Source organism: Arachis stenosperma, chromosome 7 (assembly GCF_014773155.1).
Source record: "Arachis stenosperma cultivar V10309 chromosome 7, arast.V10309.gnm1.PFL2, whole genome shotgun sequence".
NCBI classification, from domain to species: Eukaryota; Viridiplantae; Streptophyta; class Magnoliopsida; order Fabales; family Fabaceae; genus Arachis; species Arachis stenosperma.
Window position 1 is genome coordinate 22,307,047 of NC_080383.1, and position 19,579 is coordinate 22,326,625.

Sequence of the window (19,579 nt, forward strand, 5' to 3'; positions counted from 1 at the left end):
TTTATCATAAAAAATATTATTTTAATTATTAAACTACAAAACGTCATTAATATTTTGTTAAAAAATATTATTTTAATTATAAAAATAGTGACGTTTTTAAATATCCATAGTAGTATTTAACACATAATTTAATTTATCATAAAAAATTTCACACTTAATAATACAATATAAAAAAAATTCAAAAATGAACTTAGTAAAATGTTATTATTATTATTATTATCGGATTTGTTAATTGCCGGAACTTGGGAGTAAAGGGAAGCGGAGAGAGAGGGATGAAAGACAGAGAGAATTGCACTCATTCATTCATTCACTCGTTTGTGTGACTCTCAAGACTTAAGACAAAGAAGAAGCATAGGAATTGGCAACAAATAACAACACAGATGCAAGATCCACCACCAACACCACCACCTCCAAACTCCGCTTCCCACTTACCTCCACCGGCCCCCTCCACCGCCGCAACTTCCTCAGCCTCCTCACTCTTCGTTCGCTCCGCCGCCAATGGCCACCGCCGAGCTCACTCCGAGGTCAGTTTCCGCTTACCTGACGACATGATGGACCTCTCGCCGTCGGATCCATTCACCGGCGGCTCCTCCACGGCCAGCCTCGACGAGATCGGATCGGAGGATGACCTGTTCACGACGTACATTGACGTGGACAAGCTCGGGAATGGCTCGGGCGGATCCGGAAACGGATCGGATCCGATTGGTAACGGTACAGAATCGGAGAAGGCGGTTCCGAGGCCGAGGCACAGGCACAGTAACTCTGTGGATGGTTCTACGACGTCGTTTGGGGAGATCATGGACGCTAAGAAAGCTATGCCTCCTGATAAGCTCGCTGAGCTTTGGACCATTGATCCCAAGCGTGCTAAGAGGTCTTCAATCATTTTTGCTTTTTTATTTTTCAAAATGCATACTTCAATTTGCGATGTTTTTCTTCTTTCGTGATTTGGATTTGGATTTGGATTTGGATTGGTTGCTGAATGGTTTAGATTTAGGTTTTGATGTTTTGAGTAAGCTCGTTAGTAGTGTGGATTTTTGAAGTACAGATTGGATTTTGTTTTGAAGTCTAAATCATTGACTAAGTGAAGTTTGTGCATGGTTTCTATATTAAGAGTATAGTTTTCGGATTTTTTCATTCACATCACTCTTAACTGGTCATTATATTTATATATCCAAGAATTTTGCTTAGAGAAGTAAAGTTGAATTATTTTGACTAACCAGGAGAGGATTCAAGATGAATCTATGTTGTTAGTAGATTTGTGAGGGAAGAGAAAAACGATCAGAATTTGGAGGCTTGTGTTATTTATGCTTGTGTGTGACGCTTTTTGACAAGAATTTGGATCCTCTAAATTTTGAATTTAGAGGGTAAAGTGAGATCTCTCACCCTTGAATGGTTTCTCTCTCATATTTTCTCTTAGTCCCACTTATGAAATAAATGGTGAGAGATTACACTTTACACTCTAAAGTGAAATTCAAAATTTAAAGGATCCAAATCCGTTTGACAATTATGGTGTTCTACATGATACTTAATTTTATCGTGATCTTAGGTTGTCGTAGAAGCAAATTGTCAATACTTCAGTGACGAAGATTTTTTATGGTGTTTGAATCTTATGGGTTAAAAGGGATGTCAACTTGTCATAGTATAGTGCTTATGTGTCCAAGTTTCAATTGATGAATTTGTAATTTATGGTTTATGAACAATTAAAGATCGTTAAGAATCTTCCTGTTCAGTGCAAAAATATTAAGTAATTTGTATGTTGAGCATTTGAAATGGAAGGAGCCTGAGGGGATTGTGTAAAAGAGGGTGCTCTCTTTCCTTTAACTTTGAGTGACTTTAATGTTAGTAATTACAAATTCCTTTAGATCTTGTTTTGTTTATTATTCTCATAGTTTAATTATGTTGTTGTGCATTTAGGATACTTGCAAATAGGCAATCTGCTGCTCGATCAAAAGAGAGAAAGGCTCGCTACATTCAAGAACTTGAGCGCAAAGTTCAGACTCTTCAAACTGAAGCCACAACCCTTTCTGCCCAGCTGACACTATACCAGGTTTGTTTTGACAGACATCTAATACAAAAAAAATCACTTCTAAGTTTATCTATTTTGCAATAACACTTGCAGGAGTTCCATTCTATGATTCTATAAAAGCCCCTGCTTTTTAATATTGGATTTCCTAATGTAGCTCAGTGCAATAAATTCAACTGCATGATCTATGAACACCTGAGGTCTCATAGAACTTAATGGAACATTTACTTCTGTTTTCTTCTTTTTTCTGCTCTTTCTTTATTATAATATATTTGCTTTATTACTTTGAGTATTTTTCCTCTTAATAATTTGTAATTTGATATCAAAATACTGAAGAACAAGCAGTTGACCTCGCCTTCCATTAGTACAAAACTTGTGTATAGAGTATGAATATATGACTCAATCACTTTTTTATCTTTTGTAGAGGGACACAAATGGTCTGAGTACTGAAAACACAGAGCTTAAGCTCCGCCTGCAAGCGATGGAGCAACAAGCACAACTTCGTGATGGTAACCATTATTACCATTTGAATCTCATCACATTTCTTAAAGTATGCTATTAGTGTTAATTAATTATGCTTAAATGGTTTCTGCTTTGCTTTAGCTCTTAATGAGGCACTGAAGAAAGAAGTCGAGAGGCTTAAGGTTGCCACTGGCGAAATGATGAGCCCCACTGAGTCTTTTAACCTTGGAATGCACCAGATGCCATTCACAGGAGCAAATTTCTTTCCGATCCCACCCCAATCAGGTCCTTCTGATCACCAGAACATGCAGTTGCCACCATTTGCTCACGCCCCATCTAGCATGCCAACGCATCAACTACAACAATCAAGTTCTCATCCACTCTCGGAAATAATGCAAAATCATATGCAGGGACTCGACATCAACAGCAAGGGACCAACTACGGTGAAGTCCGAAGGCCCATCAATTTCTGCAAGTGAGAGTAGCACTACATTCTGAATTTAACACAAATTGCTTGACCTGCTGACTTTTATCCATGGCATCATTCATTGTTTATAGTGTTGACATCTAGTCAACTAATGAAGGTACTCTATTTCATTAAATCTTCCATTCAGATTCAAGGGTTAATTCTTGATTATTTATTCTTAGGGATGCTCCCCAAAAAGGGGAAGCACCTTTCGGGTTTTGTTGCCAAGTTCGTGCAATCGTGTTTCAGCTTGGTGTTCAGTGTTTCTGGTTTCTGGAACAGTGGGAGTGCTAGGTTACTCTGTGTATGTTGGGATGTATAAATGATCCCCCCTAGTCATTTTGTATCATTATTGTATCATCATCATCATCATTCAAATGATAGCATGGAAGCTCTGATTCATTGTTGTGTTTTTAGTTCATGGTACCAAGTAAGGACTTGGGTTCTTTCTATGATGTTTAGTTACCGAGTTAAGTTTTAGATTTATTATTCATAGTTTTGTTGTACAATTTCAGTGTTTTAGAGACCAATTGTACTACGCTTATCCTAAAATCAGACCTTTCATGAAGCATGTGCTTCTCTTTTCTTTTTTTCTCCGGTGGTGTAAAGCAAGTGCTGCTTTTTAATGCTGAATGCTTGAACGTCCCAGTTTATTGCTTCTGATTTTAATATAGGGAATAGGAATAAGTATGCTTTTGTGCATCCTTGGTTTTGATTTTATTCCTTAATCTTTTTAATGTACAAAATAGAATAAATAAAAATGCTATTTGTACATTAAAATCAGCCACTATATATACAAATACATGCGTTGTTTAATTTATTTTCAATACAAAAATATTATTTGTACACTAAAATTAGCCAACAAAATTAGTTATTATGTATTTTTGTAAATACATATGTAGTTTAATTTATTTTTAACATATATTTTGTATTTCAATATGTATTTTACACTAGTGATTGATTTGGTAGTTAATTTTAGTGTACATCTAACATAATTGGTTTCATTAGATTGGTTTCAATATGTATTTTGTATTTCAAATTTTTAATATATATTTTATATTTTAAAGATAATGATTAAACAAAAAGAATGAGAATCGAATACAAATTCTAGGTTTAAAATTAAAACAAGACGTGCATGAAATACGTGATACCTAGTACTAAACTAACACGTGGGGTGTTGGCTTAACTCAAACTGAACTTTTCTCAATTTGTATAATCTTAATTCGACGAATCTGCTTAATTGTCAATTTTTTTGGGATGGTAATTGATAATTATTTATTAACTGGCAATGCAATAAATAGTTTAGTGAAAATTTTGTAAAAATGAGTGGAATTATAATATTTCCTAATGCTTAAATTTCTTCTTTATACTAGTATTTGAAATACACACCAAATATTAGGGAAAACAAAATCCCATTGAAACGGACATTCGAGATTACCCACCACGAAAACAAAAATGGACTCGTCAACCAAGTGCATAAAATTACTGTCTGTTCTTCTGTCTTACAGTGTGACCGTCGGTCTTGAGACTATAGATGTATATTACATTTTTTTAGTGTAGTTGTGTATTTACTCACTAAAAAATAGAACGTATGTGTCTCGAGATATCATTTGTCTATTAATGTTATCATTAGAGTTATCATTAGAGATGATTTATATTTTACTTTTTTTATTTGAGATACGTGATAAAATTTAATTTGTCGTAACGCATCAATCACCAAATGACTATACTGTTCTGATAAAATCAATTTCCTCGATTTTAAAATTTTAGTCGCGTGAATATAAATAAAGCTAAGATAAAACAATTAGACTAATATCCAACAAAAATTATAGAAGCTATATTTATAATTAAAATTTAAAATATATTAATAAATATTTTAAATAACATACATATTGTTTATAATATAACATATACAGTATATATACTAATATATATTTATTAATAATATATATGTATGTTGCATATTTTATTTAATAATTTAGCATAATATTTTTATATTTTATTAACATGAATGTATAAAATACTTTAATGTTAATACATATAATAACTTTCATATTCGGTAATAATTAACTACAACTAGAAATATGAATATTAATATATAATTTTTAGATTATTACCCATGATAATGTCATACTTCTAAAGTTAATAACAATACAGAATTTTCAGATTGTTACATATGGTACAGATAACAGTTAACAATAGAAAAAGGAAAAGTATATGGAACAAAATATTACTAGTTAAAAATTAAACAAAATCACATTAATTTGTATTAATAATTAATTTTAAATTTTTTAAATTTAAAATTTAAAAAATTTAAATTTGATTAAGTAAACCTAATTAAAATCTATAAAAACCTTCATCTTCTCTCTTACATTAACCTACCTATCTCCAATAATCACACACACACCTCTCTCTCTCATCGTAAGGCCTTCTCCGCCTTCTCACTGCGACCCATTTCTCTTCTATCACCTACATCTGCCTCGTCGGATTCGCCACCGTCCACAAGAACCGCTTCCCTTTTGTGAATTAGATGTATTACCGGAACCGCTATTGCAGTTGGAGTTGAACTTGAGCTCGATCCATTAGGCGGCGGCGATTTCGGGGAGTTGAACTTGAACTTGGTGATAAAATTTTCCTCCTTCAGTTGTTATTCAACTCTGTCTGACATATTATATTATCTTTAGTTGGTATGTGGTAATATGGATAATGAGTGCTGACCGAATCGTTGATGCTACAGAGCAATGCTCTGGGATATTAGGAGAAATCAAGAAGCATGGAACCCAGATCGAGTTGCTGAGTTGGATGGACGTTGTGAGCAAGTGACATTGTTGCACATGGATCCATACAAAGTGGTCACTGGGTCCTCATGATGAGTATGTCAATGTATGGAATCTAACACGGTGTTCATGCAAATTCCTTGTTTTGTTGTACCGATGATAAAGAGGTTTCTTAGAGAGACTACAAACTACACACTTGATCTTAGCCAAAAGGAGTCTTTAAACAATTACAGAAATATAAAAAAAGCATTCATTTAATATGAAAAAAAAAACATCCTAATACTTAACAAAAAAAAATATCCAGTTATATTTTAGCAAAAATAATTAGATATCTATAAAATTAAAAAAAAAATATGAAATTCTTAAAAAAATAGAGACATTCACATTTACAATACAAAAAAATTCGAAAAATATATAAAAGAACATCCATTTAGTATGAAAAAAAAAACATTCTGATACTTAACAGAAGAAACATCCATATGTATTAACTCGTAAAGATTTTGGATTCACTCAAAGGTATTTGACTGATTTTTTGCTAATACCCTTTTGGTTCCCTAGCATTGTTCATAAAAAAAAATTAAAAAACACTAGTTATATACTAAAAAGGAAAAAAATAATTATATATTTTACCTTTTAATATTAATATTTTTCATCGTAATATATAATCCTGATAAGTTTTAACAAATTTTATTTAATAATTACCATCTGGTTAATATATATTCCATTATTAATATTATATTTTACATTAATTATGTCTATATAATATTACTATAATAATATTAACATAATAATATAGTATGAAACTATTAATATGCAAAACTAATAATAATATATAAACTTACGTAACACACAAATTAATACATATACAGTAAACAAATAAATCAGTAATTAAACTATACTAACCACATAGCAACAATAAAAATTAATTATATTAATATTAATCATGTACAAAAAAATAATAATAACACTAACTACAAAAAAATTATAAATTCTTCGATGATAATAAAAAAACATACATATTAAAAATGGTTTAAATACACAATAATACATTTTCGGATAAACATATATTTCGTATTATTTCTGCACCTTAAATAAAAAATATATACTTTTGTGCACTTACCTCACATACACACACCAAGGTTTTGAAAACCGAATCGGTTATCGAACCGCTTTAGCTATTGGTTTACTGGTTTATAGATTCAACTGGTTCGATCATGGTTGAACCAAAAAATCGTTTTATAATAAAATAATAAATAAACACATGAAAATATAATTATAGTCTAATCTAAACTTCAAAATATCATTCAAATTAAAAATACTACATAAACCAGGATGTTATAATCTCATTCAAATACAAATTCAAAAGTCAAAAAACAAAACAACCAATCAAACATAACATAGCAGCATCAAAATGATCAAAGTTTGTCATCAGTCATCAAAATCCTCCATAACTTGCTGCAGATTTGCATCATTGATATCATCAACTTCATTTCCACTACTTCAGTTTGTGACTGACTTTCGTTAGTCGCGGGAGGAAGAGAACGTTCATTCGAAGTAGAATTAGTTTCAGCATTATTATTCCTAGGTGGTCTTGATTGATACTTTCATCCATACCTAAACATTACCAACAATCCAACCCAATAATCTCAACTCTCAAGTTCACAACAAACAACATCCAAAATTATTCACAATTATCCAACAAACAACAAAATCTAGTTTAGTAAACAAACCAAAATCAGTTCATGTTTAAGTAATCAGTTAATCACTAATCAGTAAACAACAATTATTAACCAAAGTTCACAGTTCATCATGTTGAATCACAGTTCAGTTTCAGTAATCAGTTTCACTAATCACTCACTAGTCAATAATCACAGTACAGGGAGAATCACAGTTCAGTTTCATGTTGAATCTTGAATCAATTCACAGTTTCACACTACACAGTTCAAAGAAAAATTAAACAGGGAGACAGAATTTCAAAGTTCACAGTTTCGGTGTTCATCATCTTGAATCACAGCTCAGTTTCAATTCAAAGTAAAATACCTCCAATCAGTTTGAGTAATCAACTAATCACACTACACAGTTCAAAGAAAAATAAAACAGGAAGAGTGGGAGACATTGAGACAGCGAAGGCACCTTCAAGGCAGAACATGCAACAGGGAGAGTGAGAGTGAGGCGGTGGGAGACAGCGAAGGCACCTTCTCAGTTCTCCACGGCTACTGCGATGGCTCGACGGCAGTGGCTCTACGGCAGTGGCTCGACCCGTGTGAGAGTGAGGCATTCTCACTTCTAAGTTCTCGATGGCTCTAGGTGGCGCGACGGCGGTGTCTTGACGGCGAGCCCTCGACCCGTGTGACGCGGTGACGCCAGTGACTTCAGTGAAGTAAGCTTGCTCGAAGAAGAATCATCAACAATGGGAACCATTGAAGCAGAGAGAGCAGCGAAGCCAATTAGGGATCTCAGTCTCAGCCTTGAGAGTTTTCGTGATTTAGGGATTCAGATTTCAGAGGGAAAAAATTACCTCGAAGTCGAAGGCTTTCTCTCAGAGCTCGAAGGCACCTTCAACACTTCAATCGAACATGCAATAGGCCAGTAGGGAGAGTGGAAGACAGACAGCGATGCCGAGTGGTGACTGGTCGAAGGAAGTGATTGCTCGCCGGAGGTGACTAGTCGAAGGAGCTGACTGCGCGACAGAGGTGACAGGTTGAACGAGGTTACTGCGCGACGGAGGTGAATGCTCGACGGAGGTGCCTGTGCGACGGAGGTGAATGCTCGACGGAAGTGCCTGCGCGACGGAGATGACTGCGCGATGGTGAACCTGTGTGGGCGTGTGAGCCGGTGAGATCGTGATGGCGTTCTCTACTTCTCTCTGAAGCTCGATGAGAATGGTGAAGGTGAACTGTGAAGGCAATTGCCAATTAGGGATTGATTCATTGATTTAGGGTTTCAGAGCTCCAAACGGCAGCATTTTGCTGCACAGCTCAAAAACCGGCCGGGTAACGGTTCGGTTCGACCGACCGGTTATCGGCCGGTTCACCGGTTCAACTCCAGTTTTCAAATTTTGCAGTTTTTCTTATTTTTCGAACCGTCTTTGTGACCGGTTCATGGTTCGACCGACCGATTCGAACCGGTTTTCAGAACATTGACACACAGATTTATAAACCATCAAATTTAACACAGACTATATATCTTTTTTCGTTACACTCTTTACTGTAAAAAAAATTGCTCGCACCCTCAGTAACCTTCTCTTCACACTCAGAGAGATGGAGAAGAAGAGCAAAGAGCGGCTTCTTTTACAAGAGGAGATGACGTGCCTTCTGCATGGGGAATGCGTGTCAGCACGACAGCACCCATTACAAAAAAATTGTCGAATATTGTCAAATTTATTGGTGAATTTATAAAAACAATTCGGCAGCAACTTGTTTATTGTCGAATTAAACGGCAAAAAAATTTCGATGATATAAACTTCGTCCGTCTGTCACTAATTACCGGCGGATATAAATTTTAATTGGAGAAATTCTTCTGAAATTTATTATTATCGAATTTTTTTCAAAAGATTTGTTTAAAAATTTAATATATAATTTTAAATGTTTAAATTGAATAATTTCTAAACTAATAAAATTTAAAGTTTTGCAATTTTTTTATAATAATTTATCTATACTTTTTAATTAAAAATTCACAAATAAATTCAAATATCAAAATTTAATATTAAAACTAAAAAAAAAAGAAAATTCAATTAAGGAAGAAAATTAAATTTAAAATGCACCGAACTCTCAATTTAATTTTTAAAAATTTTTTAATTTTATTTTATTTTATACATATACTCACTTATATTTGTATAAGTCTAACATACTTCAAATACAATCGGCAAAAACTATAACTATCTACCATTCTATCTACAATTATAAGAGCTATACATAAATAGAATATGAATTGAATATATATACAATAATAAATACAATTTTAGACAACTAACATATATTTTATTAATAGAATAAAAAAAGTAAAATCACAACAAATAATCATACAGTTCAATACTTGCTGCCAAAGATGTAACTGCATGCTACCTAGTACCGCCGCAACTGCAACGCCTGTCCGTACTACGCATCTCAAACCGCAAAAGGAGGAAAATTGAAGTGCCCTTGAATGTGAATCATGAATTAGTGCAGTAGCTATTCAATATTCATCTATGTGTAAGTATGTAGTTATCAGTTAAATAAAATAATGCAGAGTTTATGGTCTGAATTATCAAGATTTGATTGGGAGAAAAAATCAAATAAGACTAATTAAACACATAGTTTGTGAGATCACTCTTAAAATTTGATGATAAATTTTAATGATGTTGAAGTCTCAAATTTTAATGATATTAAAGTCTCATTTGAAACAATGATAGAACATCATTGTTAGTTAAGGTAAAAATTGTCCAGTCTTTTATATGCCTTCAAAACTAGAACATCATTGATTGACCATTTGAAACATGCACAACTTGATAAAAGTACTCTAATACAAAATCATGTAAAAAATTAATATTTCTCCCAAGATATTCAATTATTCAAGATTTAATACTATGCATATACCAATTTCACATTTAAACATATATTCATAATTTAGAGTGAATAAACCTGTAGCAACTACATTATATTAGATATATTAAATATTGAAAAACACATTATGATAAAATTTAAATTAAAGTAACACAAAATACTGATGTAATATATATTCATAGCTCTTCATGAATTAAGAGAGCAAACAATTATTTTGTAGATTCTTCCACAAGATTTCAATCTTCTTAATAACTAAAATAAAATTAAATATCACAAACTTTATAAGTACTACTAGATAATGTGATAGACCTTAATTTAACTTAACACTTAGAGAAATTATGCTAATTATTAGGGTTAGAATTTAACAAATGTCAATAATGTCAAAAAAAATAGAAAGAAAAGAAGACATACCTAGATGAAGGAGGAAGCTAAGGGTAACATCATAAATGACGGAGGCAAGCGGCAAATGACAAAGGCAGAAAATTGCAAGGAAGAAATAGATCCTCCATGGCAGAAACAAGCTCCAGGTGGATGCTCCTCGACGGCAACGATGGTTAAAGTTGTGGGAAGCGATCGACGGCAACGAAATGGAAGCGAATGGTGGTGATGGGGCTGACGACGGGAGAGAAAGAGAAATGGGAGAGAAGTGATGTTGCAGAAATAAAGGGGGAAGTGTTCGCAAATTCGAATTTAAGGTCAATTTTACCGGTGAATTTACCGTCGAAAAATCCGCCGACAACACATAATCTGTGACCAAAACGATGTGTTTCATTTAATTATCTTACATCAGATTTTTTTCCTAAATCCAACGATAATGATCGTGCCAATTTTTCTTTTTTTCATCCAATTATTACCGATGAATATACTATCAAAAATCTAGATCCACCATAAATCTGCCACTAGCCTCCGACGCCATTCGACATTTTTGTTGTAGTGATTCCAGCATCTTGCATGTCACTAGAAGTAGGTGCGTCAGCGTCGCAGAGCACGACTATAGGGTCCCAAACGCGTGGTGACTCATGACCATCTCGCTATAGGTGAGAAGACGTTGTCAGCACCCCATTAGCTGCGAGAAGCATAATTTTTCATACACACGCCCAGCTCTTTGCCTTTTACATGCATATCATCAACAACGGACTAATATAATAAATAATTTCTGACATAATGTCGTTATAAGAATAAAAACACAAATTCAAAGATAAATGAGAAGGTAAGAAAGAGGTCCTCACTCCATGGAAAACTGCTAAATCTCATAGTATAACATTACATCAAGGTTCTGAAAACCGGTTCGAACCGGTGGTCGGACCGGTCGAACCACGAACCGATGAAAAATACGATTCGGACTAAAGCTAAAATCGGAGATTTGAGAAATCGGAATTGAACCGTCAAACCAGCCGAAAACCGGTCGGTCAAACCGAACCGTGAACCGACCGGTTTTCTAAAATTTTCAAAAACGGCGCCGTATGACTGAGGAACCCTAACCAATAACCATTACCCAACCCTTCCACTGATCCAGTTCCACGGCGGCAAAGCAAAACGCGCAGCACCAACTCACTCCCATCACCCTCGACCTTGTGCTTCTCCTTCCTCTCATCGTCGTCAAGTTCGTCCTTCACTTCCGTCCAGCCATCGGCCTTCTACCGCCGCCGTCGCAATTTCGAGCTTCGAAGCCACCGTCGCAGCTTCCTTCCCCTCCATTGTGCAGCTACCGTTTGAGCTTTGAAGCCACCGTCGCCGGTCTCGCCTCGTGCCTCCGTCGCGCAACCACTGTCCTGCCGGCGCCATAGAGAAAAGGAAGAGATTTTTATGTGGTTCTGAGATTACAGGCAGGGGTAAGGGACCACGGACAGTTGTGAAAGTACCAAAATTTTTGTGGCATCTAGGAGGAGTGTGAACTACTTCCATGATTGAGCTTCACCGTGCTAATTTCATACCCTTCACTTTCATGGCTCTGCCTCCTAAAGGTGAATTCCACTTTCACCAACTGTAATGATTTTTTAATTTTTTCTACCTAATTCATCCCCACCAATAAATAGTTTCTCATGTTACTGATGTAAGGTTGAAAACAAACAAAAAGAAGCACCTGATATATTTATTTGATTGAATAACTATTGCATGTCTCTGTCTTCCTGATGAGTATGATTGAATAGTTATTTGATTTTGTGAAGCTCTGTGAACTGAAGTCACTGAAGTGTGAACTGATGAACTATGATATACTAATATAGTGATACTGATCTGTGAAATCATGCATAACAAGTGTTAGATTGTTACAGGTTGAAAAATGTAATGGGCCATTTGGATGGTTCCCAAGGGTTTCCTCGGCTTTCCATATGTTAGTTCCTTTCCATATATCTGCTTTCAGTTGATGACTTGCTATGGTGTCTAGTTTATCCATTAGTGGTATGTTTAAAATTGTGTTTATAGGAATTGAAAATGTGGAACATTAATCAATATAAATGTATTGTTTGATATAAACAAGAGTATAACTGGAACTAGAAATTAGTGTTTTACAAAGAGTATAACAGTCACCTATTGACTAGATAATAGATATGTTCTACTTAATAATGAAGTTGTTGGTTCTGCACTGATTTACAATTTTTTTTAATTCTGGTTTTTGCTAATGTAGGTGATGAAGCCGATGATGCAGACTGGAACTTTGTTCTGTGAGAGTTAAAACATTAAATATCAGTTCTCCTATCTTGGCTGCTAAAAGTCCTTATTTCTACGAGGTATAAAACATAAAAGCTTTATAGTACCTATTTATTGAGCGTTCCCCCAAATATTTTTTTTTTTTACAAATGCCATGTTTCTTTCTTCTTGGTACAGAAAAAGGTGATCTTATGTAGTTATTGAATTTTATGTATAGTAGTACATTGACCAATACTTCAGCAAGAAACAATCCAACCATTGTGTGATGCAGCAAAGCTGTTTCTTGTTAATAAATTCAAGGATATAGCCAAGTAAGGGTTACCCTATTTTACAGAAGATTGTGTTATCTTATATTCCAGGAACTATGAATTCTTTTTTATTAATCTTTTTTTGTATCTGGGATTTACTATTTCCTCCTGTACATCCTTTTTGTTTGCTGGTGAAATTTTCATTTTCAATTTTTTTCGACCATTCTTTTGTAGAACACTTGTTTCTTTTCATGCCATTCTGCATGCTTTTCTGTGCAATGTTGCTTTTCCCTTTGAATGTTAACTCACGTTATTTGTGCAGGTATCGAGGAGCTTATGACCTTCCCATTAGCTGGTATAGAAGCAGTAATTTCTAGTGATGATCTCCAGGTTGCATCTGAAGATGTTGCCATTTTATGTTTAATTGGTTGTTTTGTTATTTTACTTTTGAATTTGTATTTGAATGAGATTATAGTTTATGTATGTAGTACTTTTAATTTGAATAATATTTTAAAGTTTACATTAGACTATAATTATATTTTAATGTGTTTATTATATTTTATTTATTATTTTATTATAAAACGATTTTTTCGGTTCAACTACGGTCGAACCGGTTGAACCTATGAACCAGTAAACCAGTAGTTAGAGCGGTTTGATAACCGGTTCAGTTCTCAGAACCTTGCATTACATAATTATTGATTCTATTTATATAAAAGCCTAAAGTAAATTATTCTTTTTGTTTTTGAAATTTGACAAAAATTTTAAAAATATCTCTAAATTTTATTTTGTTTCAATTTTGTCTCATAAGTTTTTGATTTGCATCAATATACCCCCTTTGGCTAATTTTTCAAAAAATTTAGGACCAATTAAAAAATAATTTCATAAGAACAACCTTCAACACAAGAAAATCAAACATAATTGTCATACATTGTTGTTGGATTGGTCTTAAATTTTTTGAAAATTTAGTTGTCGGAAATATATTTGATGCAAATATGGGTGACAATGGATAAGATAGGATAGGGTAAGGTTTTTGGATCCAACCTTGACCCTACCAGCTCTTAACCCGCGGATACCCGATTCTACCCACGGGTTATAAAAAGATACAACATTATTATATAATTTGATAATAATTTAAAATAGAACTGACTTTTACGTAAAAAATAAATATTAAATTATCAATTAATGATTTTCTTTTAGTGACTAAGGATCTTTTGCATTTAGTGAAAGGTCTTTGGTTCAACATCCACTTAAAATATATTTTTATATAAGTATATAACATATACATATATAGAGTGTGGGTTGATCGGATAAGGTTGAGGCTCAACCTGCAATTACCCGACTCCGCACGAGAATCCTACCCGCATCCTATCCTACCCACTGCGGATCGGATTGGCAATCTTACCTGACCAGGTGGAGTCGGATTGGAAATCCACGGGTAAAATACATATTGTCACCTTTAGATGTAAATCGAAAATTTTTAGAACAAAATTAAAATCAAATAAAATATAAGGATATTTTTAAAATTTTTATCAAATTTCAAAGAGAAAATATATTTTATCTTTGTAATGATGGTTAGTTTTATTAATATTAGATTAGATAATATTATCGTATATATTTGAAATGGTTTGAGTTTGAAATCATATGAATAGAATTTTATATTGTATTTTTAACGAATACATTATGATTTTTTTTATCTTTTAAGTTAGATTAGATTGGATTATATTATGTTATGTTTATTATTTTATATGTTTTAAAAAAACAATTTGATTAATACACACAGATATTTGTGTTGGTCCACCTCTTTAAATAGGGGGACTATTAAATGAGGTTCCGTTATGAGAATGAGGAGGAAATGAGGATCATTTATCTTGACTGGATGGAAAATGGAACATGGGAGAGGAATACTAGTACTGATATTAATTAATTGTGAATTTAGATTATTATTATTTAATTAACAAAACAAAAAAATACGTATTTGTTGTTAAGAAAATACTGATATTAAAAAAATCATGTATGCCGTAAAGAGTGTACTCAGAGCATAATTGTTAAGCTAATAGTCAAAATACTGATATTGTTAAGCATGATTTTGCGTTTAATTTAATTTTTAAAATTTTAATTTATTCAATTTGTTTTCTAAATTTATAATCTATAACTTACGTTAGTCTATGATCGTATTTTCATTGTAAAATTGTTAACGATATACTAAGATACACTAATGAATATCAGACTGGACTCACTAACTTCTATTGACATGGATATTAAATTTTTTTACCTTAACTTATTCCTTAACAAACCTTTAAAACTTGTATGTAAAATTAGGATTAGATCAGAATTTTAAATATTTTGTAAAAAAAATTGTGATAAAAAAGTTTTAATTACCACTTTAGAAATAACTATTAAAAAGTTTAGTGCAATAGTCGTTAATTCATTTTAGCATGTCATTAACTATTAAATTGGAGGATTGAGTAAAGCAAAATTTTAAAAACCAGAGAGAGTAAATTAAAATTATTATTCTATTATATATTCTATTATATATATATCTCTAATTTTACAACTAAAATGTGTCATATGTTACTTTTTTTATTGTAATTAAAATCAAATTTTTCCTCTAAAATTTAGAAATTTTCCTTTATTCCTTACTAATTTTAAAACTAAAATGTATCACATGTCACTTTCTTATTGTAATTAAAATTAAATTTTTATCTCCAAAATTAAAGAATCAATCCCTCTTCCTTACTAATTTTACAACCAAAATGTGTCACATGTTACTCCCTCATTGCAATTGAAATCAATTTTTTTTCTAAACTTAAAGAGTTCTCACATCCTCTCTCTTCCTTTCTCTATTTCTCTCCTTCCTTCAACCACTCTATTTATTTTATATATCATTATCAATAACAATGACTAATTACTAATTTAACAATCAAAATGTGCAATATGACATTCTTTAATTACTTTAAAATTAAAATTGAAATATTAAAATTGAAATTGAAATATACCTATATTATGTATCATATATTACTATCTAATTTAATAATCAAATGTGTCACATGACACTCTCTTATTAAAATTGTGAGAAAATATTTTTTCAAAATTAATAAACTCCCTTCTTAAATTCTCTCATCTACCTCTCTCTATTTTTCTATTTCTCTCTACTATTTTTACTCTATATATATTTTATATTTTATATTAGTAATTTGACAAATCAAAATATATCATCCAATATTTTTTTACAATTAAAATAAAATTTTTTCTTCCAAAATTAACAAATTCTCACTCTCATTCTTCATCTTTATCTTTCACTCTCTTTTCTCTCATTCTCTATTTTTTCTATATTTCTCTTTTACAGAAAATAAAATTAAAAAAATAATATAATTTAAATAAAAATATTATTATTGTTGTTATTATATACATAGTTTTTTAGTTTTAAATTTTTACCGCTTATCTTTTTAATCTATATTTTCATTTTTCTTCTTTCAAATATTTATTACATATAATTTGGAGAGAATACTAGTATTATAATTAAAAGTTAGAATCAAGATTCAATTGTTTTAAAAAAATTAATTTTGAGTTAATTTTATTACTATCAGTATAATTTTTTTTGCTAATATCTAATTATATTTTTATATACACAGAGAGAAAAATATTATTTTTAAATAGCAAGTATAAAAATTAATTATTTTTATTTGTACAATAGACTTAACAGTTAACACCTAATTAAATATAAAAATATATACGTTAAATTGTTTTAAATTTTAGGTATCAAATGTCAAAATTAATTATTAATAAAAAATTAAACTTTTTCATATAAAAATAATAACTAAAAATCTTATTATTTGATTTTTTATCTACAGATATCTTAGTCTTCTTAGCCAGAGACTTTTGTCAACCTACGACTTTATTTTATAAAAGTAGCTTAATTTTATAAATTTTTTGTACTATACATAATTTATACTGTCAGAACAAAGTGTACCGTAATTTTAAAAAATTTATATTATTCCTGTAATATTATAACAAATAAAAATACTAATTTTAAAAACTAAATTGAAACACAAAAATAATTTCAGGACTAATCTAAATATTAACACATAATTATTTGTTTAAAATATAATGTTATACTCTCCAGGAATGGAAACTATTAAATTTGAGATTTTATTCAACAGCCCCCAAATCCTAATATTTCATATTGGGTCAAGGCTTCATGATGTAACCATATTAGTATAGGATGACAATTAATGCAGCAAAAAATGGCTTAGCCTGGAATGAATCTAGGTTTCACAAATGAATCTATAAAAGGATTGGTTGAAGCAGAAATAAAATTACTATAGACACCTAGGTTACTTTAATTTTCTCCCTTCATCATTCTTAATTTTCTCTATCTCTACTTTGCTGACTACCACCATGGCTAGATCCAAAGTGAAGCTTGCATACATAACCAACGATGCTGCAAGGAGGGTTACATACAAGAAGAGGAAAAGAGGGATGATGAAGAAAATTAGTGAACTAAGCACCCTTTGTGGGGTTGATGCCTGTGCCATAGTCTACAATTCACGTCAAGATGCTCATCCTCTTGACGAGGTTTGTCCAAAATCTACATCTATAAAATAAGGCTGTTAATATTTTTATATAAAGATGATATTATTTTAAATAGTTAGATAATTTCACATATTTAACTGAATATATTCGAGCGAGTTATCTAATAGTCCGTAATATCATTTTCATATAAAGAAATCTTCACAGAAATAAACACTATAAAATAAAATTGAGCATACATATATGATACGAATTAAAAAATCGTGATGACGTTATCTTAAAACAATCAACATTTTTTTGAGCCATTTTTGTTAGTAATTTTTTTTTTTTTGAATGATTCTTGTTTCTTTAGCCCGAGGTTTGGCCCTCTCGCACGGGAGTTGAAAGGGTGATTGAGAAATTCCGGCAAATGCCGGAAATTGATCAAAACAGGAAGAGGATGGATCATGCGGATTACTTGACTCTGAGGATCGCGAAAGAGAAGGAGAAGCTGAAGAAGAAAAGGCATGATAACAACGAGAAGGAGTTCCAGCTTCGCATGCATGATTTCATGCTAAGAAATAGGCTTCCAGAGAATCTGAGCTTCTTTGATTTGAATAACTTGGCTTATCATACTGACATGAAGCTTAGGGAGATCGACATGCGGTTGCAGATGCTTCTGGAAAAAGAGAACAAGGAGATGATGATGGATTTCGCGCCGTCGTCAGGGCCGATTCATGGTCCTCATCATCCCCTTGAGAGTGGAGAGTCTAGTGGGAAGAACATGAACCATTTTTCATTTATGGAGGAAAACAACCACAACAACTACAATAGTGGTTTTGACATGATTCTTGGAAATGCAAGAATTAATTAATTTGTGTGGATTGATCAATGGTGATGATAATAATTACTTAATTAGGGCTTTAGGGCTTTGTCTCTTCTAGCTAATTAAGGGTCTTGCATTTTATGGTTTCGTTTCCGTTGTTGTTTAATTTCCAGTTTACCCTGTGATGTGTGGTTTAGTGTCTTGTCTTAGTATTTGTCTTCTCAGTTTCATGTGTGGCGTATTTAGTACTATTATTACATTTCAGAAGTGTTTTGGGAATAAATTCATTACATTATTGTGTTCTTCTCTAATTGTTCGATTTTTGATAATTATTTTGTGATAACTACTAAGAAGAGCTGTTTTTTGTTTTGGGTAATAATAGTTACACATCTAAATAGATGGATAATAAATGAAATAATTATTTTTGTGGAATCAAAAAATCTACAAGATAAATTGGATAAAAATGTGTGAATCAAATTGGTAATAATTGTAAACTTTTAGATTGCATACATTTTCATGCATAAAGGAAAAGTCTTTCATAATTTTTAAAATGTGATATTTAAAAATAGATTATACAAAACAAATGTGATGTTTTTAAATCGTACTTATTCAAAATATGCTAATTGGTGTGTCGCATTTTTTATTGACTAAAACGCGCAAATCAACCTGTTACTTTTTTTGTTGAAAATAACTAACCTGCGAAATACACGCTATATGTGTGTCTTTTTTGTCTTTGTTCACAATTGATGCATGCTTCTCCTTTCATATGTGCACGCCTGACGTCTTTGTTCTACTTGCACACAGTAGGAATCTGGCCAAAAAAAATTCAAACATTAAATTAAAACTTTTTGAAAAGCCTTGAAAATTTCAAAAATTAAATAATGAGCTAATAAAAAAAATAGTTAGAAAAGTGAGTATATAAAGACCGAGTAAAAGAGAAGTTGGAGCATAAAAATAACGATTTTGTTTTGAATAGAAGAAGGTTTTGAATTTTTTGATAATTAAACCGTCGGTTTTCAAACGATTCATAAGACAACGATAATTACTGAGCTTGAAAACAGCTTTCTTATTAAATATCT

At 31.9% G+C, this 19,579-nt stretch overlaps 2 protein-coding genes across 2 annotated transcripts; both read left to right on the top strand.

Annotated features, from left to right (window-relative positions):
- Positions 1 to 249: 249 nt before the first annotated feature.
- On the top strand, positions 250 to 3,518 carry LOC130940487 (transcription factor RF2b-like). The gene is made up of 4 exons (XM_057868621.1): positions 250 to 871; positions 1,915 to 2,047; positions 2,448 to 2,532; positions 2,627 to 3,518. The coding sequence occupies exons 1-4, from the start codon at positions 381 to 383 to the stop codon at positions 2,980 to 2,982; spliced, it is 1,065 nt and encodes a 354-aa protein (XP_057724604.1). The 5' UTR covers positions 250 to 380; the 3' UTR covers positions 2,983 to 3,518.
- A 13,880-nt stretch (positions 3,519 to 17,398) lies between these two features.
- On the top strand, positions 17,399 to 18,806 carry LOC130942177 (agamous-like MADS-box protein AGL80). Its single transcript, XM_057870874.1, has 2 exons — positions 17,399 to 17,740; positions 18,048 to 18,806. The coding sequence occupies exons 1-2, from the start codon at positions 17,564 to 17,566 to the stop codon at positions 18,546 to 18,548; spliced, it is 678 nt and encodes a 225-aa protein (XP_057726857.1). The 5' UTR covers positions 17,399 to 17,563; the 3' UTR covers positions 18,549 to 18,806.
- Positions 18,807 to 19,579: the final 773 nt, after the last annotated feature.